The sequence below is a fragment of the Salvelinus alpinus genome, chromosome 10 (assembly GCF_045679555.1).
Source record: "Salvelinus alpinus chromosome 10, SLU_Salpinus.1, whole genome shotgun sequence".
NCBI lineage: Eukaryota > Metazoa > Chordata > Actinopteri > Salmoniformes > Salmonidae > Salvelinus > Salvelinus alpinus.
Genome location: NC_092095.1, coordinates 10,233,268 through 10,257,266, shown reverse-complemented (window position 1 = coordinate 10,257,266; position 23,999 = coordinate 10,233,268). Strand labels below are relative to the sequence as shown.

The 23,999-nt window shown below is 45.2% G+C and overlaps 2 protein-coding genes across 3 annotated transcripts in view; one reads left to right on the top strand and one right to left on the bottom strand.

Moving 5' to 3' along the window:
- The window catches only part of LOC139531488 (TLC domain-containing protein 4-B-like), a 48,829-nt gene that overhangs the window by 804 nt on the left and 24,026 nt on the right, over positions 1-23,999 (top strand). The window contains exon 1 of one of the 2 annotated variants that reach the window (XM_071327978.1): positions 5-270. The exons of the other annotated variant lie outside the window; for it this stretch is intronic. The gene's annotated coding sequence lies outside the window, so the exon portion shown is untranslated. Of the gene's footprint in view, positions 1-4; positions 271-23,999 lie in introns of those variants that run through there. 2 annotated transcript variants of the gene reach the window in all.
- On the bottom strand, positions 15,235-21,182 carry LOC139531487 (uncharacterized). Its single transcript, XM_071327977.1, has 2 exons — positions 18,897-21,182; positions 15,235-18,720 (listed from the first exon to the last, which is right to left on the bottom strand). Exons 1-2 carry the CDS (start codon positions 20,879-20,881, stop codon positions 18,717-18,719), a joined length of 1,989 nt encoding a protein of 662 aa, XP_071184078.1. The 5' UTR covers positions 20,882-21,182; the 3' UTR covers positions 15,235-18,716.

Here is a 23,999-nt window from a genome sequence, read left to right as displayed (position 1 = left end):
TCCCCATCACTTCCATAAGTGAGCGTCAGTTTCGCTGCATCACACACCGCTGTCAATTTGCACGTTATGTGGGGTGGATTTGTCATTCAGTGCAATGCAGTTTAGAACTACGGTTCCCCTTTGCACGGTAAAATCGGGCTTGTAGGCTCCGAGAGAGCTATATTAAAAGTACTAAACATAACATGGCATCGGACAGAATTTGCCATGCTTTCGCACCATCACAAACCAGTTGAGTTCGGAACAGAGATCTAAATGGAAGCCTGAAGAAAGGTAAATCTGTCTGTTCATGTGTGTCTCTTAGGCTGTTCGTTTATGATTTTGAACCATACGCTATGTTACAATTACAGTAAAGGAGATGTCGTTCGTGCAATGAGCTGGTCCGTTGTTAGTTAAATTGGTTGAAAATATCGAATGAAAATGGAATACATTGACTGAATTATCTTTGATTGTATACGCATCTATCACGATGTTACTGCATCGTTTCAATGTTACGTCCCACCGATTCTGCGATTGATATGCTACATTACATATACTGTAAATATGTATATACACACATGCGCAGGGTTTATTGTTTAACTGAATATTGTAGGCTACACATTTGCAGCTACAAACTGAATTGCAGTATAGGCCTACAGATTATTTTTTTCATTTAACAAATTCTTATTTACAATGACTGGCTACAATAGACGAAGCTGGACCAATTGTGCGCCGCCCTATGGGACTCCCAATCACGACCGGTTGTGATGCAGAATGGATTCGAACCAGGGTGTCTGCAGTTACACCTCAAACAATGAGATGCAGTGCCTTAGACCGCTGCGCCACTCGGGAGCTATAAAGGGAAAACATTTAAGTAGACATAGACATTAAATAAATGAACAAAACAAAGACACTGATGTTGATTAAACCAGCTCGGAGAGTTCCTTCACAGCAGAGTGTGCCCGTTTATGACAGCGACTGGTGCTTCTAACAACCCACTGGAGCTAGAGGGATTTGATGATGGGGATGCCAGATTATGCAGTTGGTTTGCTGGCCCTGATGTTGTCCTCAGCCTCTGAGTATCCTTCCTGTAATGCCAGGTCGGGTGATGCATGCAAGCAAAACCCCCAAACCCAGATTATTGAGCAGATACTCTAGCAGGGGTGGGCAATTCCAGTCCTCGAGGGTCTGATTGGTGTCACAGTTTTGCCCCAGCTAACACACCAATAATCCAATAATCACCTAATCATGATCTTCAGTTTAGAATGCAATTTGATTAATCAGCTGTGTTTTGCCATACATGTTTAATGCTTTTCGACCTGTCCCCAAATTAATATCGTTGGTTGATAGTTATTTTTGATATTTCAATCTGTGTGGTCTGAACACGGCTGGTGTGGGTGAACAAAATCAACATGCGGGCACACGCTTGCATTGCAATTTTTTTTTTTTACACATACATGTTATTCAGTCATTGCGCCCACACTGCTCGCGCGCATCAATGAGCTTCTGTGTAGCCAGGCGCTAACATGCTAACCAGACCGCACACATGCCTGCACTGACTTTGTCCCCCCACACCAGACATGATCAGGACATGCAGGTTGAAATATCAAAACTCTGAACCAATTATATACATTTTTTGGACAGGTCGAAATGCATTAAAGATTTATGGCAATTTAGCTAGCTAGTTTGCTGTTGCTGTCTAATTTGTCCTGGGATATAAACATTGGGTTGTTATTTTACCTGAAATGCACAAGGTCCTCTACTCAGACAATTAATCCACAGATAAAACGGTAAACTGAATTTGTTTCTCGTCATCTCTCCTCCTTCCTTCAGGCTCCTTTTTCTTCTTTGGACTTGATATGGGGGTTGGCTGCATTACTACAACTGACTGGAGTCTGATCCTCAGTTCATCTATCAATCACACACGTGGGTATATGCTCCTAAAAAACAATGAGGAGATTTGAGAGGCAGGACTTGCAGTGCATTGAGTTTCACAAATAGAACCAATTTTTTTTTTAGTGCCTGGCGCTCTGACGCTCGCAAGCAGTGTGGGTGCAATGATTGAATAACATGTACTGTATGTGTACATTTATTTTGCAATGCTTGCACACGTGACGCGAGCGGTGTGGTCATCATGTAAAACAGAACAGAGCTTCTATTTGTGACGCTTGATGCACTGCAAGTCCCGCCTCTCAAATCTCCTCATTGGTTTTTAGGAGCACATACCCACGTGGGTGATTGAAAGATGAACTGAGGTCCACACTCCAGTCCAGTTGGTAGTGGTAATACACCTTAAAGTTGGTTGCCAAACAGCAAGCAAGCTAGCTAGCTAAATTGCCATAAATGTTTAATGCTTTTCGACCTGTCCCCAAATTAATATAATTGGTTCAGAGTTTGTTTTGATATTTCAACCTGCGTGTCCTGATCGAGTCTGGTGTGGGGGGACAAAATCAACATGCGCGCACGATGGTGCACAAGAGGTCTGGTCAGCATGTGACAATGAAAATAAATGTCTTCAAAAATGGAAGGCAGAGTAGCTAAAAAGTAGTAAGTAGTTGACAAGTTGCTAATTAGATAAAATCCTAAAGTTGTCCATGGTGAGATTTGAACACACAACCTTTGGGTTGCTATGCGTTCGCGATTGTGTGTTACCATATGTTGTTATCTAGAAAGTAATAGAAAATAGCTTAGTCTAGTACAGCCTTCACACCAATTAGCCTACATGTATACGCCATATCAATTAGTAAGGCTGATGAAACAGATCGGAATGTTTAACTTAAAATGTTAAAACTAAATGTTGATAAACTATTATTTCTAAACATTTTAGAATGTGCAATGTGCACACGGCGGTAGGCCTATGTGCGAATGTTCCAAAATGCAGTTTGAAGGAAAACACAGTTCCAAAATGTGCACTGCACATGAGGAGGAGGTCAGAGACCTGGCCGTGTGGTGCCAGGACAACAACCTCTCCCTCAACGAGATCAAGACAAAGGAGATGATTGTGGACTACAGGAAAAAGTGGACAGAGCACGCCCCCATTCTCATCGACGGGGCTGTAGTGGAGCAGGTTGAGAGCTTCAAGTTCCTTGGTGTCCACGTCATCAACAAACTAACATGGTCCAAGCACACCAAGACGGTCGTGAAGAGGGCACGACAAAACCTATTCCCCCTCAGGAGACTGAAAAGATTTGGCACGGGTCCTTAGATCATCAAAAGGTTCTACAGCTGCACCATCGAGAGCATCCTGACTGCTTGCATCACTGCCTGGTATGGCAACTGCTCGGCCTCCGACCGCAAGGCACTACAGAGGGTAGTGCGAACGGCCCAGTACATCACTGGGGCCAGGCTTCCTGACATCCAGGACCTCTATACCAGGCGGTGTCAGAGGAAGGCCCTAAAAATTGTCAGAAACTCCAGCCACCCTAGTCATAGACTGTTCTCTCTGCTACCGCTCGGCAAGCGGTACCAGAGCGCCAAGTCTGGGTCCAAGAGGCTTCTAAACAGTTTCTACCCCCCCAAGCCATAAGATTCCTGAACACCTAATCAAATGGCTACCCAGACTATTTGCATTGCCCACCCCCCCTCTTTTACACTGCTGCTACTCTCTGTTGTTATCATCTATGCATAGTCACTTTAATAACTCTACCTATATCTATATATTACCTCAACGGGGCCCCCGCACATTGACTCTGTACCGGTACCACCCTGTATATAGTCTCGCTATTGTTATTTTACTGCTGCTCTTTAATTACTTGTTACTTTTATTTCTTATTCTTATCCATATATATACAGTGGGGCAAAAAAGTATTTACTCAGCCACCAATTGTGCAAGTTCTCCCACTTAAAAAGATGAGAGAGGCCTGTAATTTTCATCATAGGTACACTTCAACTATGACAGACAAAATGAGGGAAAAAAATCCAGAAAATCACATTGTAGGATTTTTAATGAATTTATTTGTAAATTATGGTGGAAAATAAGTATTTGGTCAATAACAAAAGTTTATCTCAATACTTTGTTATATACCCTTTGTTGGCAATGACAGAGGTCAAACATTTTCTGTAAGTCTTCACAAGGTTTTCACACACTGTTGCTGGTATTTTGGCCCATTCATCCATGCAGATCTCCTCTAGAGCAGTGATGTTTTGGGGCTGTTGCTGGGCAACACGGACTTTCAACTCCCTCCAAAGATTTTCTATGGGGTTGAGAACTGGAGACTGGCTAGGCCACTCCAGGACTTTGAAATGCTTCTTACGAAGCCACTCCTTCGTTGCCCGGGCGGTGTGTTTGGGATCATTGTCATGCTGAAAGACCCAGCCACGTTTCATCTTCAATGCCCTTGCTGATGGAAGGTTTTCACTCAAAATCTCACGATACATGGCCCCATTCATTCTTTCCTTTACACGGAACAGTCGTCCTGGTCCCTTTGCAGAAAAACATCCCCAAAGCATGATGTTTCCACCCCCATGCTTCACAGTAGGTATGGTGTTCTTTGGATGCAACTCAGCATTCTTTGTCCTCCAAACACGACGAGTTTACCAAAAAGTTCTATTTTGGTTTCATCTGACCATATGACATTCTCCCAATCTTCTTCTGGATCATCCAAATGCTCTCTAGCAAACTTCAGATGGGCCTGGACATGTACTGGCTTAAGCATGGGGACACGTCTGCACTGCAGGATTTGAGTCCCTGGCGGCGTAGTGTGTTACTGATGGTAGGCTTTGTTACTTTGGTCCCAGCTCTCTGCAGGTCATTCACTAGGTCCCCCCGTGTGGTTCTGGGATTTTTGCTCACCGTTCTTGTGATCATTTTGACCCCACGGGGTGAGATCTTGCGTGGAGCCCCAGATCGAGGGAGATTATCAGTGGTCTTGTATGTCTTCCATTTCCTAATAATTGCTCCCACAGTTGATTTCTTCAAACTAAGCTGCTTACCTATTGCAGATTCAGTATTCTCAGCCTGGTGCAGGTCTACAATTTTGTTTCTGGTGTCCTTTGACAGCTCTTTGGTCTTGGCCATAGTGGAGTTTGGAGTGTGACTGTTTGAGGTTGTGGACAGGTGTCTTTTATACTGATAACAAGTTCAAACAGGTGCCATTAATACAGGTAACGAGTGGAGGACAGAGGAGCCTCTTAAAGAAGAAGTTACAGGTCTGTGAGAGCCAGAAATCTGGCTTGTTTGTAGGTGACCAAATACTTATTTTCCACCATAATTTGCAAATAAATTCATAAAAAATTCTACAATGTGATTTTCTGGATTTTTTCTCATTTTGTCTGTCATAGTTGAAGTGTACCTATGATGAAAATTACAGGCCTCTCTCATCTTTTTAAGTGGGAGAACTTGCACAATTGGTGGCTGACTAAATACTTTTTGGCCCCACTGTATATATATATAACATTTACTGCACTGTCGGTTAGGGGCTCGTAAGTAAGCATTTCACTGTTGTATTCGCCGCATGTGACTAATAACATTTGATTTGAAGATCATGTTGTCTACGAATATTAGAACGGATAGGGTAGGCCTACCTCTCGTTGGCGAGAGCAGCTGCATCTCTCACACTGTGCGTAGTTGTCATCTGGCATGTAGATCAATATCATACTCTGTGACATGCATAAAAGTTTGATAGGCTGCAGGAGAGGACGCATCAATTCAGTCACAACAGATTAGAGGTATTTTCTGAATAAGGCGGGAAAAAATTATATGAGTAAAATACGTTAGTGAACCGGAAGATTCGTAACGTTTTGAATTGGTTTCTTACAGATGCATGCCACATTTGGATGGGTTTGGGTTCCCGCGGAGAGGACCAATGCATCCCTAACGCCTAATGTTCACCAGATGCATCAAACTCGTTTTGCGTTCTGCCGGAAGTCATTCATTGTCATTGGAGCACTCCGGAACACTGCGTTGGGGGAATGCCACGCTAGGCTGCTGTGCGCTCTGTGTACCGCATGCATTAACGTGTGATGGTACAAACGGAAGTACACACACAGACTCCAACCAGCTAGCTTTTAACTAGTTGAAAAGCGAAGCACATGAACGGAAAATCCGGCCTAGACAACCGGGCAAAACAAAATGCCTGATGTTGGACATCAGGCATAATGACCACCCGGTGGTTCACTGCATTTATGCTTGGGTTAACAAGTAAGTGTTAGCAATCTAGAGACATAATCGTTATGCTTAATTCTATGTAAAAAATACATGTTTATTTTTATTCATATCTAAGCATACCTCTTGAGCTGTCTGTATCCTCCTAAATGTTTTTTTTTAAAGAAACGAGATATACTTGTCTGCTAAAATATGAGTCTTATTCAGTGCATTTAGTAATTGCTTGCTTGCTTGCTTTTCTAGTCTACCAACCTTGTCAGCAGGCATGCCAGATCAGATAGTTAGACAAGCTAGCTACTCTAACTTGATTGATGGCCTTAAATGGCTTGGTGGCTAGTTATGAGGTTGGGAGATAGCATTAGCTAGCCCAGATTGGGAACCTAACTTCATAAAATTGCTAGGTTGCTTGTAGTATTACAGAGAAGCAACAACATAAATAAATAAATAAATAAACACACACACATACTAACTCTCCCGGGATGACCCAACATGTTTTCAAAGACTCCAGCCACCCAAGTCATAAACTGTTCTCTCTGCTACCACACGGCAAGCAGTATTGATGCACCAAGTCTGGAACCAACAGGATCCTGAAGAGCCTCTACCACCAAGCCATAAGACTGCTACATAGTTAGTCCAGGTAGCTTTTTGGTTAACTATTTGACTATCTGCATTGACCCCTTTTGTCCATATCTTTTTTTGAATCATCACATATGCTTCTGCTACTATTTATATTTATTTTATATATTTTTATATCTATTTATTTACGTGTTATTACCTTTATATTATTTCTCTATTTTCTTTCTCTGCGTTGTTGGGAAGTAAGCATTTCACTGTTAGTTTCACCTGTTGTTTACGAAGCATGTGACAAATACAATTTGATTTGATGACTCCATCCTTCAGGACCTTTTTTTTGATTGTAAACCACAGTGATTGAACCAGCTCACGGGGAGAGTCATCAGAAGCTACAGCAGATGTCCTTTGTGATTGCGTGCGTTCATTGCTTTCTGCGCTGCGGAAGCTATGCTGGTGCGTGTATCTCTGAGTGGCAGGATCTGTCTGTTTTATTGCCACACGTCAGTGCTGTGGCTGAGACAGGCTGTCTCCTGGGTTATAGCCCTAACACTGCTGCTGCTGGATAAAGGCTTTACAGCTGAGGCTGGGGGCTGGGGGCTGAACCTGCAGTACACAATAATAGTCCCTTGCACAGGGGGGGATTCACAGTGTAAATGCCGAGTAGCCTATCGACTGGTACAGGCAGTAATAATACATGACTGTAAATGTTGCTACCTGAAGTAACAATAACATATTTGGGAAGCAGAGCTAACATGCTTAGTAGCTGCATTTTACTGGCGGAATTCATGTGGCAACATAGTACAGTAGGAAATCAGGAATTGATGTTCTAGGGTGTCCAATCGCAGTTGCATCAGGAATTGATGTTCTAGGGTGTCCAATCGCAGTTGCATCAGGAATTGATGTTCTAGGGTGTCCAATCGCAGTTGCATCAGGAATTGATGTTCTAGGGTGTCCAATCGCAGTAGCATCAGGAATTGATGTTCTAGGGTGTCCAATCGCAGTAGCATCAGGAATTAATGTTCTAGGGTGTCCAATCGCAGCAGCATCAGGAATTGATGATCTAGGGTGTCCAATCGCAGTAGCATCAGGAATTGATGTTCTAGGGTGTCCAATCGCAGCAGCATCAGGAATTGATGATCTAGAGTGTCCAATCGCAGCAGCATCAGGAATTGATGATCTAGAGTGTCCAATCGCAGCAGCATCAGGAATTGATGATCTAGAGTGTCCAATCGCAGCAGCATCAGGAATTGATGATCTAGAGTGTCCAATCGCAGCAGCATCAGGAATTGATGATCTAGAGTGTCCAATCGCAGCAGTATCAGGAATTGATGATCTAGAGTGTCCAATCGCAGCAGCATCAGGAATTGATGATCTAGAGTGTCCAATCGCAGCAGCATCAGGAATTGATGATCTAGAGTGTCCAATCGCAGCAGCATCAGGAATTGATGATCTAGGGTGTCCAATCGCAGCAGCATCAGGAATTGATGATCTAGAGTGTCCAATCGCAGCAGCAACCACGATAATCTCCAGTTGTCCGGGTTCTCCTCTGCATAGAGACTGCACTGTTTGTAAGTGGTGTCTGCTGAGCTGGCTGTTGTTGGAGCCAAAGGCTTATCTGTACGGATCAGCGCCTTCTACGCTGCACGGTTCAGAAAGGAAGATTCTGCAGCAGAAGGAGCCCATCTCTATGGATACTTCCTGTAGAACTCCAGGCATCACTGTTGTGTGCTACAGTTTGCCTTACAGTCTGCTGACATCATCTCAAGCTCAATGGAAACCAAGACTTTTGTTTGATGCATAGGGCCTATATGGTCAGATGTATTAAACATATGTCCCAGTTACACCTGCCAACTAGGGTTACCTAAAAGAGCTCAACTACCAGGCTACGCTAGTTGCTGTTTAATGGGGGGCACCATCTCATCCAGTACAAGACAGGTGGTGACAGACAGGACCATCTCAACCAGTACAAGACAGGTGGTGACAGACAGGACCATCTCAACCAGTACAAGACAGGTGGTGACAGACAGGACCATCTCAACCAGTACAAGACAGGTGGTGACAGACAGGACCATCTCAACCAGTACAAGACAGGTGGTGACAGACAGGACCATCTCAACCAGTACAAGACAGGTGGTGACAGACAGGACCATCTCAACCAGTACAAGACAGGTGGTGACAGACAGGACCATCTCAACCAGTACAAGACAGGTGGTGACGGGGACCATCTCAACCAGTACAAGACAGGTGGTGACAGACAGGACCATCTCAAACCAGTACAAGACAGGTGGTGACAGACAGGACCATCTCAACCAGTACAAGACAGGTGGTGACAGACAGGACCATCTCAACCAGTACAAGACAGGTGGTGACAGACAGGACCATCTCAACCAGTATAAGACAGGTGGTGACGAGGACCATCTCAACCAGTATAAGACAGGTGGTGACAGACAGGGACCATCTCAACCAGTACAAGACTGGTGGTGACAGACAGGGACCATCTCAACCAGTACAAGACAGGTGGTGACAGACAGGACCATCTCAACCAGTACAAGACGGGTGGTGACAGACAGGGACCATCTCATCCAGTACAAGACGGGTGGTGACAGACAGGACCATCTCAACCAGTACAAGACAGGTGGTGACAGACAGGGACCATCTCAACCAGTACAAGACAGGTGGTGACAGACAGGACCATCTCAACCAGTACAAGACTGGTGGTGACAGACAGGACCATCTCAACCAGTACAAGACTGGTGGTGACAGACAGGACCATCTCATCCAGTACAAGACAGGTGGTGACAGACAGGGACCATCTCAACCAGTACAAGACATGTGGTGACAGACAGGACCATCTCAACCAGTACAAGACAGGTGCTGACAGACAGGACCATCTCAACCAGTATAAGACAGGTGGTGACAGACAGGGACCATCTCATCCAGTACAAGACAGGTGGTGACAGACAGGGACCATCTCATCCAGTACAAGACAGGTGGTGACAGACAGGGACCATCTCAACCAGTACAAGACATGTGGTGACAGACAGGACCATCTCAACCAGTACAAGACAGGTGCTGACAGACAGGGACCATCTCAACCAGTACAAGACAGGTGGTGACAGACAGGGACCATCTCAACCAGTACAAGACAGGTGGTGACAGACAGGACCATCTCAACCAGTACAAGACAGGTGGTGACAGACAGGACCATCTCAACCAGTACAAGACAGGTGGTGACAGACAGGACCATCTCAACCAGTACAAGACAGGTGGTGACAGACAGGGACCATCTCAACCAGTACAAGACATGTGGTGACAGACAGGACCATCTCAACCAGTACAAGACAGGTGCTGACAGACAGGGACCATCTCAACCAGTACAAGACAGGTGGTGACAGACAGGGACCATCTCAACCAGTACAAGACAGGTGGTGACAGACAGGACCATCTCAACCAGTACAAGACAGGTGGTGACAGACAGGACCATCTCAACCAGTACAAGACAGGTGGTGACAGACAGGACCATCTCAACCAGTACAAGACAGGTGGTGACAGACAGGGACCATCTCAACCAGTATAAGACAGGTGGTGACAGACAGGACCATCTCAACCAGTATAAGACAGGTGGTGACAGATAGGGACCATCTCAACCAGTACAAGACAGGTGGTGACAGACAGGTACCATCTCAACCAGTACAAGACAGGTGGTGACAGACAGGACCATCTCAACCAGTACAAGACAGGTGGTGACAGACAGGACCATCTCAACCAGTACAAGACAGGTGGTGACAGACAGGACCATCTCAACCAGTACAAGACAGGTGGTGACAGACAGGGACCATCTCAACCAGTATAAGACAGGTGGTGACAGACAGGGACCATCTCAACCAGTATAAGACAGGTGGTGACAGACAGGGACCATCTCAACCAGTACAAGACAGGTGGTGACAGGGGACCATCTCAACCAGTACAAGACAGGTGGTGACAGACAGGACCATCTCAACCAGTACAAGACAGGTGGTGACAGACAGGACCATCTCAACCAGTACAAGACAGGTGGTGACAGACAGGGACCATCTCAACCAGTATAAGACAGGTGGTGACAGACAGGACCATCTCAACCAGTACAAGACGGGTGGTGACAGGCCACCTATTGGATCATGAGCAATACAATGGACCAGGCAAAACTATCAATAATATCCAATTGAATTACAATAAACTAATTTCAGTTACAGGTTAAAAAACAACTGGCAATCTTCTTTCTTCAAGCCAGTATCTTAACAATACATACTGTACCCAGATGGTGTCTTGAGCTCGACTCAGACAACAATACATACTGTACCCAGATGGTGTCTTGAGCTCTACTCAGACAATAATACATACTGTACCCAGATGGTGTCTTGAGCTCGACTCAGACAACAATACATACTGTACCCAGATGGTGTCTTGAGCTCGACTCAGACAACAATACATACTGTACCCAGATGGTGTCTTGAGCTCGACTCAGACAACAATACATACTGTACCCAGATGGTGTCTTGAGCTCGACTCAGACAACAATACATACTGTACCCAGATGGTGTCTTGAGCTCGACTCAGACAACAATACATACTGTACCCAGATGGTGTCTTGAGCTCGACTCAGACAACAATACATACTGTACCCAGATGGTGTCTTGAGCTCGACTCAGACAACAATACATACTGTACCCAGATGGTGTCTTGAGCTCGACTCAGACAACAATACATACTGTACCCAGATGGTGTCTTGAGCTCGACTCAGACAACAATACATACTGTACCCAGATGGTGTCTTGCGCTCTACTCAGACAATAATACATACCTAGGACTTGAAATCATGTACTGTCACTTTAAGACCATCAAATGACATTGCATGTCATAGAATCATCATCAGCATCATCATGACAAATCTACCTGACGAAGCCACCATCACCCAGAGCATGGGGAGGGGCCAAGTGACAAGAACTACAGAAGAACAAACGATAGCCGATGACCCTAAAGTCCAGCCCATGACATGCCCACCATATCTATACAGGCCTTTTAATATTTAGCCTACCCTGAGTTGATAGCCTAACACATTGTATAGATCAGCAATGATCTACTCCAGTGTCTCTGGCGTAATAGCTTGGCGCCATGTTCTAGGTGAACTCTTTTGTTTATTCTTTGCCTGCACCCTGTTCCTGGCAATAATGTCAGCATTGCCACAAACACTTTATTATCCACAGCGCTTCCTCTGTTTGTGTCAGTGTGCCTCTTTCAATCCGTCAAACTTCATTAATAGATGCCTTTCAAAGTGCTTAACAAATGAAATAATACAAGGTGAATTGTGACCCGCTGTTGGCTCCTCAGCCTAAAGCACCTAGTTTCTCCACTCCCCTAGTTCAGCCTAAAGCACCTAGTTTCTCCACTCCCCTAGTTCAGCCTAAAGCACCTAGTTTCTCCACTCCCCTAGTTCAGCCTAAAGCACCTAGTTTCTCCACTCCCCTAGTTCAGCCTAAAGCACCTAGTTTCTCCACTCCCCTAGTTCAGCCTAGAGCACATAGTTTCTCCACTCCCCTAGTTCAGCCTAAAGTACCTAGTTTCTCCATTCCCCTGGTTCAGCATAAAGCACCTAGCTTCTCCACTCCCCTAGTTCAGCCTAAAGTACCTAGTTTCTCCACTCCCCTGGTTCAGCCTAAAGCACCTAGCTTCTCCACTCCCCTATTTCAGCCTAAAGTACCTAGTTTCTCCACTCCCCTAGTTCAGCCTAAAGCACCTAGCTTCTCCACTCCCCTAGTTCAGCCTAAAGCACCTAGTTTCTCCACTCCCCTAGTTCAGCCTAAAGCACCTAGTTTCTCCACTCCCCTAGTTCAGCCTAAAGCACCTAGTTTCTCCACTCCCCTAGTTCAGCCTAAAGCACCTAGCTTCTCCACTCCCCTAGTTCAGCCTAAAGCACCTAGTTTCTCCACTCCCCTAGTTCAGCCTAAAGCACCTAGTTTCTCCACTCCCATAGTTCAGCCTAAAGCACCTAGCTTCTCCACTTCCCTAGTTCAGCCTAAAGCACCTAGTTTCTCCACTCCCCTAGTTCAGCCTAAAGCACCTAGCTTCTCCACTCCCCTAGTTCAGCCTAAAGCACCTAGCTTCTCCACTCCCCTAGTTCAGCCTAAAGCACCTAGTTTCTCCACTCCCCTAGTTCAGCCTAAAGTACCTAGTTTCTCCATTCCCCTAGTTCAGCATAAAGCACCTAGCTTCTCCACTCCCCTAGTTCAGCCTAAAGTACCTAGTTTCTCCACTCCCCTGGTTCAGCCTAAAGCACCTAGCTTCTCCACTCCCCTATTTCAGCCTAAAGTACCTCGTTTCTCCACTCCCCTAGTTCAGCCTAAAGCACCTAGCTTCTCCACTCCCCTAGTTCAGCCTAAAGCACCTAGTTTCTCCACTCCCCTAGTTCAGCCTAAAGCACCTAGTTTCTCCACTCCCCTAGTTCAGCCTAAAGCACCTAGTTTCTCCACTCCCCTAGTTCAGCCTAAAGCACCTAGCTTCTCCACTCCCCTAGTTCAGCCTAAAGTACCTAGTGTCTCCACTCCCCCTAGTTCAGCCTAAAGCACCTAGTTTCTCCACTCCCCTAGTTCAGCCTAAAGCACCTCGTTTCTCCACTCCCCTAGTTCAGCCTAAAGCACCTAGTTTCTCCACTCCCCTAGTTCAGCCTAAAGCACCTAGTTTCTCCACTCCCATAGTTCAGCCTAAAGCACCTAGCTTCTCCACTTCCCTAGTTCAGCCTAAAGCACCTAGTTTCTCCACTCCCCTAGTTCAGCCTAAAGCACCTAGCTTCTCCACTCCCCTAGTTCAGCCTAAAGCACCTAGCTTCTCCACTCCCCTAGTTCAGCCTAAAGCACCTAGTTTCTCCACTCCCCTAGTTCAGCAGTTAAGCAGTTCCTGACCTAACCCCAGTATACTGCCTGTCTGGTGTCTCCGTAAGCAGTTCCTGACCTAACCCCAGTATACTGCCTGTCTGGTGTCTCCGTAAGCAGTTCCTGACCTAACCCCAGTATACTGCCTGTCTGGTGTCTCCGTAAGCAGTTCCTGACCTAACCCCAGTATACTGCCTGTCTGGTGTCTCCGTAAGCAGTTCCTGACCTAACCCCAGTATACTGCCTGTATGGTGTCTCCGTAAGCAGTTCCTGACCTAACCCCAGTATACTGCCTGTCTGGTGTCTCCGTAAGCAGTTCCTGACCTAACCCCAGTATACTGCCTGTCTGGTGTCTCCGTAAGCAGTTCCTGATCTAACCCCAGTATACTGCCTGTCTGGTGTCTCCGTAAGCAGTTCCTGACCTAACCCCAGTATACTGCCTGTATGGTGTCTCCGTAAGCAGTTCCTGACCTAACCCCAGTATACTGCCTGTCTGGTGTCTCCGTAAGCAGTTCCTGACCTAACCCCAGTATACTGCCTGTCTGGTGTCTCCGTAAGCAGTTCCTGATCTAACCCCAGTATACTGCCTGTCTGGTGTCTCCGTAAGCAGTTCCTGACCTAACCCCAGTATACTGCCTGTCTACCTAAATGTATTTAGTTGAATCTATCTGACCTTTCATTCAACTCTCATCCTCTTTCTTTCTCCCCTGCCCTCCCTCCCTCCCTCTCTCTCTCTCTCCCCTGCCCGCCCTCTCTCCCTCTCTCTCTCTCTCTCCCCTGCCCTCTCTCTCTCCCCTGCCCTCCCTCTCTCTCTCTCTCTCCCCTGCCCTCCCTCTCTCTCTCTCTCTCCCCTGCCCTCCCTCTCTCTCTCTCTCTCTCCCCTGCCCTCCCTCTCTCTCTCTCTCTCTCCCCTGCCCTCCCTCTCTCTCTCTCTCTCTCCCCTGCCCTCCCTCCCTCTCTCTCTCTCTCCCCTGCCCTCCCTCCCTCTCTCTCTCTCTCCCCTGCCCTCCCTCCTCTCTCTCTCTCTCCCCTGCCCTCTCTCTCTCTCTCTCTCTCTCTCTCTCTCTCTCTCTCTCCCCTGCCCCCCTCTCTCTCTCTCTCTCTCTCTCTCTCTCTCTCCTCTCTCTCTCTCTCTCTCTCTCTCTCTCTCTCTCTCTCTCTCCCCTGCCCTCTCTCTCTCTCTCTCTCTCTCTCTCTCTCTCTCTCTCTCTCTCTCCCTCTCTCTCTCTCTCTCTCTCTCTCTCTCTCTCTCTCTCTCTCTCTCTCTCTCTCTCTCTCTCTCTCTCTCTCTCTCTCTCTCTCTCTCTCTCTCTCTCTCTCCCCTGCCCTCTCAATTCAATTCAATTGACTTTATTGACATGGCAAGTTCATTATTACTTACATTGTCAAAGTATACATATCGAAAAATAAAAATCTAATATATATATGTATATATATACAAAATATATATATATTTATATATAAATAAATGGTGGAACCAACAGCAATAATAATAGTAGTAGTGGACATGGGATTACCATTAACAGCAACTACAACAACAATATTAATCAGAACAACAATACATTAAAGCAACAGTAGTAGACCAGTGTCAACATGACTTGAGAAGACATATGACCTGGTATGAAAGACAAAACAAAACTAAGCTAAATGGGAAATATTATCAACATTACTTTGCATTTTTCACTGGCTGTCCCTCAGGTTGTGGCAGGAGGACACATATTTGGCTGCCAAAACTGCACATTTTGGCTTTTCACCCAATAAATATTTGATTTTTTCTTCATCTTTTATAGTTTCAAATTCTTTGTATTGAGTTATAATTTTGGGAAAGAAATATGCTCTTAGGTCTGAGTATTTGTCACAGTGTAGTAGGAAATGCACCTCTGTCTCTACCTCTCCCCTGGAGCAGAGTGAGCACAGCCTGTCCTCTCTGGGCAGCCAGGTTTGTCTGTGACGACCGGTCTCTATAGCCAGACTGTGCTCACTGAGTCTGTACCTAGTCAATGTTTTCCTCAGTTTTCTATCAGTCACAGTGGTCAGATAGTCTGCCACCATGTACTGTCTGTTTAGAGACAAATAGCATTGAAGTTTACTTTGATTTTTTGTGGTGTCTTTCCAATAGGTTATATATTTTTCTTTTTGTTTTGTGATGATTTGGTTGGGCCAGATTTTCTGAGGGCTGTCCCGAGGCTCTATGGGGTTGGTTTGGGTTGGTGAACTGAGCCTCAGAACCAGCTGGCTGAGGGGACTCTTCTCTGGTTTCATCTCTTGACATTGTAGAGCTGTGTGATGGAATGTTTTGGGGTCACTTGTTTTTAGATGGTTGTAAAATTTGATGGCTCTTTTTTCTATTCGAATGAGGAGGGGGTATTGGCCCAATTCTGCCCTACATGCGTTATTTGGAGTTTTTCTTTGTACTTGCAAAACAGTCTTGCAAAACTCTGCATGCAATATTTCAATTGGATGTTTGTCCCATTTGGTAAATTCATTATTAGAGAGTGGACCCCATACTTCACTACCATATAGAGCAATTGGTTCTATAACTGATTGAAAAATTTTGAGCCAGATTCTAATTGGAATTTCAATTTTGATGTTCCTTTTAATGGCATAGAATGCTCTTCTTGCTTTGTCTCTCAGCTCATTCACAGCCATGTGAAAGCTACCTGTGTTGCTGATATTTAGTCCTAGATATGTGTAGTTTTTGGTGTGTTCTAATAGAACTGTGTCCAAATAGAATTTAGATTTGTCATCCTTATTTCCCGACCTTTTTTGGAATATCATTATATTTGTTTTTTTTTAGGTTAACGGTCAGAGCCCAGGTCTGACAGAACCTGTGAAGACGATCTAGGTGCTGCTGTAACCCCTCTTTAGTGGGAGACAGCAGCACCAGGTCATCTGCGTACAGCAGACACTTGATTTCAGTGTTGTGTAGGGTGATACCAGGTGCTGCCGATTCTTCTAATATTTTTGCCAATTCATTAATGTAGATGTTAAATAATGTTGGACTTATTGGGCAGCCCTGTTTCACTCCACGCCCCTGAGAGAAGAAGTCTGTTTGCTTGTTGCCAATTTTAACCGCACATTTGTTTTTAGTGTACATTGATTTAATAAAATCATATGTTTTCCCTCCAATACCACTTTCTATTAGTTTATAAAAAAGACCTTCGTGCCAAATTGAATCAAATGCTTTCTTGAAATCTACAAAACACGAGTAGATTTTGCCTTTGTTTTGGTTAACTTGTTTATCAATTAGAGTGTGGAGGGTGTAAATGTGGTCTGTTGTACGATAATTTTTTAGAAATCCAATCTGGCTTCTGCTCAGGACGTTGTGTTCGTCAAGGAAATGATGTAGTCTGCTATTTATAATACTGCAGAGAATTTTCCCCAAGTTGCTGTTAACGCAAATTCCTCTGTAATTATTTGGGTCAAATTTGTCTCCATTTTTATAGATTGGTGTGATCAATCCCTGGTTCCAAATATCGGGGAAAATACCTGCAGTGAGGATAATGTTGAAGAGTTTGAGTATAGCCAATTTGAATTTGTGGTCTGTATATTTGATCATTTCATTTAAAATACCATCAGCACCACAGGCCTTTTTGGGTTGGAGATTGCATAGTTTTTCCAATAATTCTTCTTCTGTAATTGGGGTATCCACAGGATTCTGATAGTCTTTGACTGCTAATTCAAGGATTTGTAATTTTTCTTGTATATCTTTTTGTTCTGGGCTCTTTGTTATATTGCTGTAGAGGTTTGCAAAGTGATTTCTCCACATATCCCCATTTTGGATAGCCAATTCCTCATGATGAGGTTTGTTTAATTTATTCCAATTCTCCCAGAAGTGGTTTGATTCTATGGATTCCTCAATTCCATCCAGCTGATTTCTAATGTGCTGTTCCTTTTTTGTTCTTAGGGTGCGTTTGTATTGCTTCAGTGTTTCCCCATATTGAAGGCGTATATTTTTGTTGTCTGGTTCTCTGTGTTTTTGATTAGATATATTTCTCAATGACTTTCTTAGATTTTTGCAATCATTATCAAACCATTTTTCATTATCTGTAATTTTTGGTTTGCTCTTATGCTTCTTTAGATTAGCCAAGGAGGCTAATTTGTAAAATATAAAGTTTATGTTCCTAACGGCCAAATTTACACCTTCATTGCTGAAGGAGAACGTTAAGGCTAAAAAGTTGTCCAGGAGAGATTGTATTTTTTGGCTACTAATTGCTTTTTGGTAGATGTCTGTACTGTTTGCACTCCATCTATAGGCTTGTTTAGTACCATGTAATTTATTGGGCCGTGATGCTTCATGGTTGGGTTCTGCTCTTCTCAGATACACTGTGATTTTACTGTGGTCTGAGAGAGGTGTTAGTGGGCTGACTGTGAAGGCTCTGAGAGACTCTGGGTTTAGGTCGGTGAGGAAGTAGTCTACAGTGCTGCTGCCAAGAGATGAGCTGTAGGTGTACCTACCAAAAGAGTCTCCTCTCAGCCTGCCATTGACTATGTACAGACCCAGTGTTCGACAGAGCCTCAGGAGCTGTACTCCGTTTTTGTTTTTCACTTTGTCATAGTTGTTTCTGTGGGGGTATGTGGGGAGGGAAAGGTTGTTGCTTCCTGGTAGGTGTTTATCCCCATGACTGTTAATAGTGTCTTGTTCTTCTGCTGTTCTAGCATTCAGGTCTCCACAGACCAGTACGTTGCCTTGGGCCTGAAAGTGACTAATCTCTCCCTCTAGAATGGAGAAACTCTCTTCATTGAAGTAGGGTGACTCTGAGGGGGGAATGTATGTGGCACAGAGGAAGACGTTTTTATCTGTCAAGATAGCCTCCTTGTTTATTTTTAACCAGATAAAGAATTCTCCTGTTTTGATCAATTCGATTGAATTAATTAGTTCAGATTTATACCATATTAGCAATCCCCCTGAGTCTCTGCCCTGTTTGATTCCTTTTAATTTAGTGGATGGTATGATTATCTCCCTATAACCTAGTGGACAGCCAGTGGAAACATCACCTCTGCACCATGTTTCCTGTAGTACTACAATATCAACATCATCAATTTCTTTCAGGAAGTCTGGGTTTCTGCTCTTTAGCCCAAAAGCAGAGGACTTCAATCCTTGTAAATTCCAACATGCAACGTAAAAAGACTTCATCACTTTTTTTCTTTTCTTTTCTTTACCTTTCAAAATGAGACAAACACTCACAATCCAAGAAGAACCATTAAAATAGGACTTTTCAATTAAAGTAAACTCTTATTTTGCAAATGTGATTTGTTTATAATTTAAGATAGAATTTGTGTCATGCCACTTGGGTGGATGTAGTGTGAGAATGGTGGAGTTCATGTGCTCATCTTACCATGACCCTCGGCCCATCACATGTGAGCATAGTAGACTCAGCATTTGTTTGATGTCACTCATTTGGTTGGTGGGGGCTGGGCCAGTTGCTCCTCTCACAGCCTGTGCGTAGCTCTGCCTGCTGGGCTGTGGCTCCTCCAGGTGTGGGTCTGCGGTGGGGGGCAGGGGGGTGGGAGGCCTCGTCTGGGTGGCTCTGAAGCTGGGCTGGGGTGGTCTGTGCTGCGCTGGCTGTGGTGGGCATTGAGGTTGGTGGTGCTGTGGTCGTGGCTGGGGGGTCCAGGGTGCTGGTCCGGGATGTTGTCTCGGTGATCTCGGCAGGGTGGAGATTGCTCTGCTGTTCCTGGGTGGAGAGGTCGGGCTGCGGTTTAAAGCGACGTCCTTGAGAGTCTTGGCAAGGATGGGGACTGTCTCCCTGTACAGGTGAACATGGTCATAGAGACAGTCCAGATCGAGGGTGGGATGATGGGCCAGGTGTACATTGGGTCGCAGGGCACAGTCCCGGGATAGGCTGGCGTTTATTCTTTGGATTGTGGCAGGGTGGAAGTCCCTCCTCTGTAGAAGGGTTGACACTATGATTCTTGTGTTGGGGAAGATTGCGGAGGCCTTCTCAATCACTCCCCGTAGTGAAGTGGCCACCCTCTCCTGCTGAGCACGCAGGTCGTTGCTTCCGGTGTGTATGATTATGTGGCTTGGCGACCCGAGATGGTTCTTATCAAGCAGCTCCATGGCACTCTGCGTTGTTGGGCACCACACCTTTCTCGTTTTGTGTCTAGGGAAAAGTTTCTTCTCCTGAACATACTTCCCATTTGAGTCCATTAACAGGACGATGTCAGCCAGTGTTTCTTCTGGACTGGGGGGGGCAGAGGGGGGGCTGGTGGGTGTTGGAGCTGGGGTGTGGCTGGTCTGTGTCGGTGCCACTGTCAGTGGGAGGCTGTTCTGTGGGTTGGGGAGGAGGGATGCAGCAGCCAGGGCTGGGGAAGTCTGGCTGGTTGAGCTGGGTTCCTCTGCTGTGTGAGGGCAGGTCATAGGGTGGTGATCTATCTGCTCCTGCAGCCTGTCCTCTGCTCTCTTTCTCTCCTGCAGCTCCTCTCTTAGTGCGGTCAGCTCCTTATTGCTGCTCTGCCTGTCTTTTTGGAGCTCTCTCACCTCCTTTGTTAGATCAGCCAGCTCTCTCTTGAGTCCGTCTCTCTCTTGCTGAACCTCTTTCAGCTGTGTTGCAAGGCTGCTGTCCTGCTCTGTCCTCACCTTGGTTAGGAGCTCCTCTAAGGTGTGGTTGTCTGGTTGCTGTTTGCTCACGCTCTCCCTGAGCAGGACCACCTCCCCCTCCAGTTTGGTGAACTCATCCCTCATGGCAGCCATGGTGGTGAGGAGGGCCTGAGCCTGCTCTGCACTGAGGGGGTCGCTCTCCTCCTGGGGCGTGTCCTCCACTATGGTGGGAAGAGAGGTGCTGGATGTGCTTGTTTGGGTGGGGAGGGTAGGGGTGAGGGTGGTGCTGGTGGAGTTTCTCTTGTGGGAGGGCATGTCACTGGTGGTGTCCTTTTCTCTCTCCGCTCTCTCCTTAATGGTCTGAAAGTCTGTTTCAAACAGCCTAATGTTACCTTGCACCATGACAGTTCCAGTCTTGTAGAGGTTGATTGTTATCATGGTGCTGTCAGGGTCGTCTGTCTCTTTGATTTTCAGCTTCCACCCATTACAGATTCCCTCTTTCTTTATGCATGGGTAGTGAGAGCAGACTGCTGAGCGCCATGCATTTGGCTGGTCAGTGAGGAAGATGAGATTACTCACGTCACCGTTTTTGTAGAGGTCTGCAAAAAGGGTTTCTGGCCTCTCCTCTAGTAGTTTCTGTTTAAAAGTTTTCCTCATTGTGTCATTTTTGGCCTTTTTTGGGTAGAGAATGGATTCTGCGCTGAGGGGGAGTGGGGACATGGTGTCTGTGCGCTCTGCTACTACCGCTCCTGCTGCGCTGTTCTGCTGCCCCGTTGCCATGGCAACCGATTTGTTTGTCTGCTGTTCGCGCTACTTTAGTTCAAAAAACAGCAAAAAGAGTGAAAAATCCTCACACAAAAAACTGAAGATATGTTTACAGTTAGTCCGTGCTCCTTTTTGGTTTACTCACTCAGTTTGGTCGTTTGATGTAGTTGTATTAACTGCCCTTGCTAGGTTTGTTCTAGCTCGTTTCTTCTGGCTAGCTTGTTAGTCTGCTGGCTAGGTCTTTGATGTGTAGCTAGCTAGCTAGACTCAAAACTTCTTAACTTGAGGCGCAAAGTTATTTTTTTTTTTTCTATTCTGAATGAATAGAGTTGTTGTTCATTACTTCTTGTCTGGGATTCTTCTTCGATTAGAGTGTTTATCTCATTCTAAAAACCAAAAAAAAATCAAATATATCAGGAGCTCATGTTGAGCATGACTCTCTCTCTCTCTCTCTCTCTCTCCCCTGCCCTCTCTCTCTCTCTCTCTCTCTCTCTCCCCTGCTCTCTCTCTCTCTCTCTCTCTCTCTCTCTCTCTCCCCTGCTCTCTCTCTCTCTCTCTCTCTCTCTCTCTCTCTCTCTCTCTCTCTCTCTCTCTCTCTCTCTCTCTCTCTCTCTCTCTCTCTCTCTCTCTCTCTCTCTCTCTCTCTCTCTCTCTCTCTCTCCTGCTCTCTCTCTCTCTCTCTCTCTCTCTCTCTCTCTCTCTCTCTCTCTCTCTCTCTCTCTCTCCCCTGCTCTCTCTCTCTCTCTCTCTCTCTCTCTCTCTCTCTCTCTCTCTCTCTCTCTCTCTCTCTCTCTCTCTCTCTCTCTCTCTCTCTCTCTCCCCTGCCCTCTCTCTCTCTCTCTCTCCCCTCCCTCCCCTCTCTCTCTCTCTCTCTCTCTCTCTCTCTCTCTCTCTCTCTCTCTCTCTCTCTCTCAATTCAATTCAATTCAAGGGGCTTTATTGGCATGGGAAACATGTGTTAACATTGCCAAAGCAAGTGAGGTAGGTAATATACAAAAGTCAAATAAACAATAAAAATGAACAGTAAACATTACACATACAGAAGTTTCAAAACAATAAAGACATTACAAATGTCATATTATATATATGCAGTGTTGTAACAATGTACAAATGGTTAAAGCACACAAGTTAAAATAAATAAACATAAATATGGGTTGTATTTACAGTGGTGTTTGTTCTTCACTGGTTGCCCTTTTCTTGTGGCAACAGGTCACAAATCTTGCTGCTGTGATGGCACACTGTGGAATTTCACCCAGTAGATATGGGAGTTTATCAAAATTGGATTTGTTTTCGAATTCTTTGTGGATCTGTGTAATCTGAGGGAAATATGTCTCTCTAATATGGTCATACATTGGGCAGGAGGTTAGGAAGTGCAGCTCAGTTTCCACCTCATTTTGTGGGCAGTGTGCACATAGCCTGTCTTCTCTTGAGAGCCATGTCTGCCTACGGCGGCCTTTCTCAATAGCAAGGCTATGCTCACTGAGTCTGTACATAGTCAAAGCTTTCCTTAAGTTTGGGTCAGTCACAGTGGTCAGGTATTCTGCCACTGTGTACTCTCTGTTTAGGGCCAAATAGCATTCTAGTTTGCTCTGTTTTTTTGTTAATTCTTTCCAATGTGTCAAGTAATTATCTTTTTGTTTTCTCATGATTTGGTTGGGTCTAATTGTGCTGTTGTCCTGGGGCTCTGTGGGGTGTGTTTGTGTTTGTGAACAGAGCCCTAGGACCAGCTTGCTTAGGGGACTCTTCTCCAGGTTCATCTCTCTGTAGGTGATGGCTTTGTTATGGAAGGTTTGGGAATCGCTTCCTTTTAGGTGGTTGTAGAATTTAACGGCTCTTTTCTGGATTTTGATAATTAGTGGGTATCGGCCTAATTCTGCTCTGCATGCATTATTTGGTGTTCTACGTTGTACACGGAGGATATTTTTGCAGAATTCTGCATGCAGAGTCTCAATTTGGTGTTTGTCCCATTTTGTGAAATCTTGGTTGGTGAGCGGACCCCAGACCTCACAACCATAAAGGGCAATGGGCTCTATGACTGATTCAAGTATTTTTAGCCAGATCCTAATTGGTATGTTGAAATTTATGTTCCTTTTGATGGCATAGAAGGCCCTTCTTGCCTTGTCTCTCAGATCGTTCACAGCTTTGTGGAAGTTACCTGTGGTGCTGATGTTTAGGCCGAGGTATGTATAGTTTTTTGTGTGAGATGTAACAGTATAACTTTAGTACGTCCCCTCGCCCCGACACGGGCGCGAACCAGGGACCCTCTGCACACGTCAACAACAGTCGCCCACGAAGCGTTACCCATCGCTCCACAAAAGCCTCTCTCTCCCCTGCTCTCTCTCTCTCTCTCTCTCTCTCTCTCTCTCTCTCTCTCTCTCTCTCTCTCTCTCTCTCTCTCTCTCTCTCTCTCTCTCTCTCTCTCTCTCTCCCTCTCTCTCTCTCTCTCTCTCTCTCTCTCTCCCCTGCCCTCTCTCTCTCTCCCCTGCCCTCTCTCTCTCTCTCTCTCTCTCTCTCCTGCCCTCTCTCTCTCTCCCCTGCCCTCTCTCTCTCTCTCTCTCTCCCCTGCCCTCTCTCTCTCTCTCTCTCTCTCAAATTTGACATTTGCTCAGTACATTGTTTTCATTGAGGAAATGTACGAGTCTGCTGTTAATGATAATGCAGAGTATTTTCCCAAGGTTACTGTTGACGCATATTCCACGGTAGTTATTGGGGTCAAATTTGTCTCCACTTTTGTGGATTGGGGTGATCAGTCCTTGGTTCCAAATATTGGGGAAGATGCCAGAGCTAAGGACGATGTTAAAGAGTTTTAGTATAGCCAATTGGAATTTGTTGTCTGTATATTTGATCATTTCATTAAGGATACCATCAACACCACAGGCCTTTTTGGGTTTGAGGGTTTTTATTTTGTCCTGTAACTCATTCAAGGTAATTGGAGAATCCAATGGGTTCTGGTAGTCTTTAATAGTTGATTCTAGGATTTGTATTTGATCATGTATATGTTTTTGTTCTTTATTCTTTGTTATAGAGCCAAAAAGATTGGAGAAGTGGTTTACCCATACATCTCCATTTTGGATAGATAGTGTTTTCCAATTTTCCCAGAATTGGTTAGAGTCTATGGAGTCTTCAATTACAT

Excerpts from the sequence above, each read along its gene's own strand:
- LOC139531487 (XM_071327977.1), bottom strand. The coding sequence starts at position 20,881 with ATGGCAACGGGGCAGCAGAACAGCGCAGCAGGAGCGGTAGTAGCAGAG.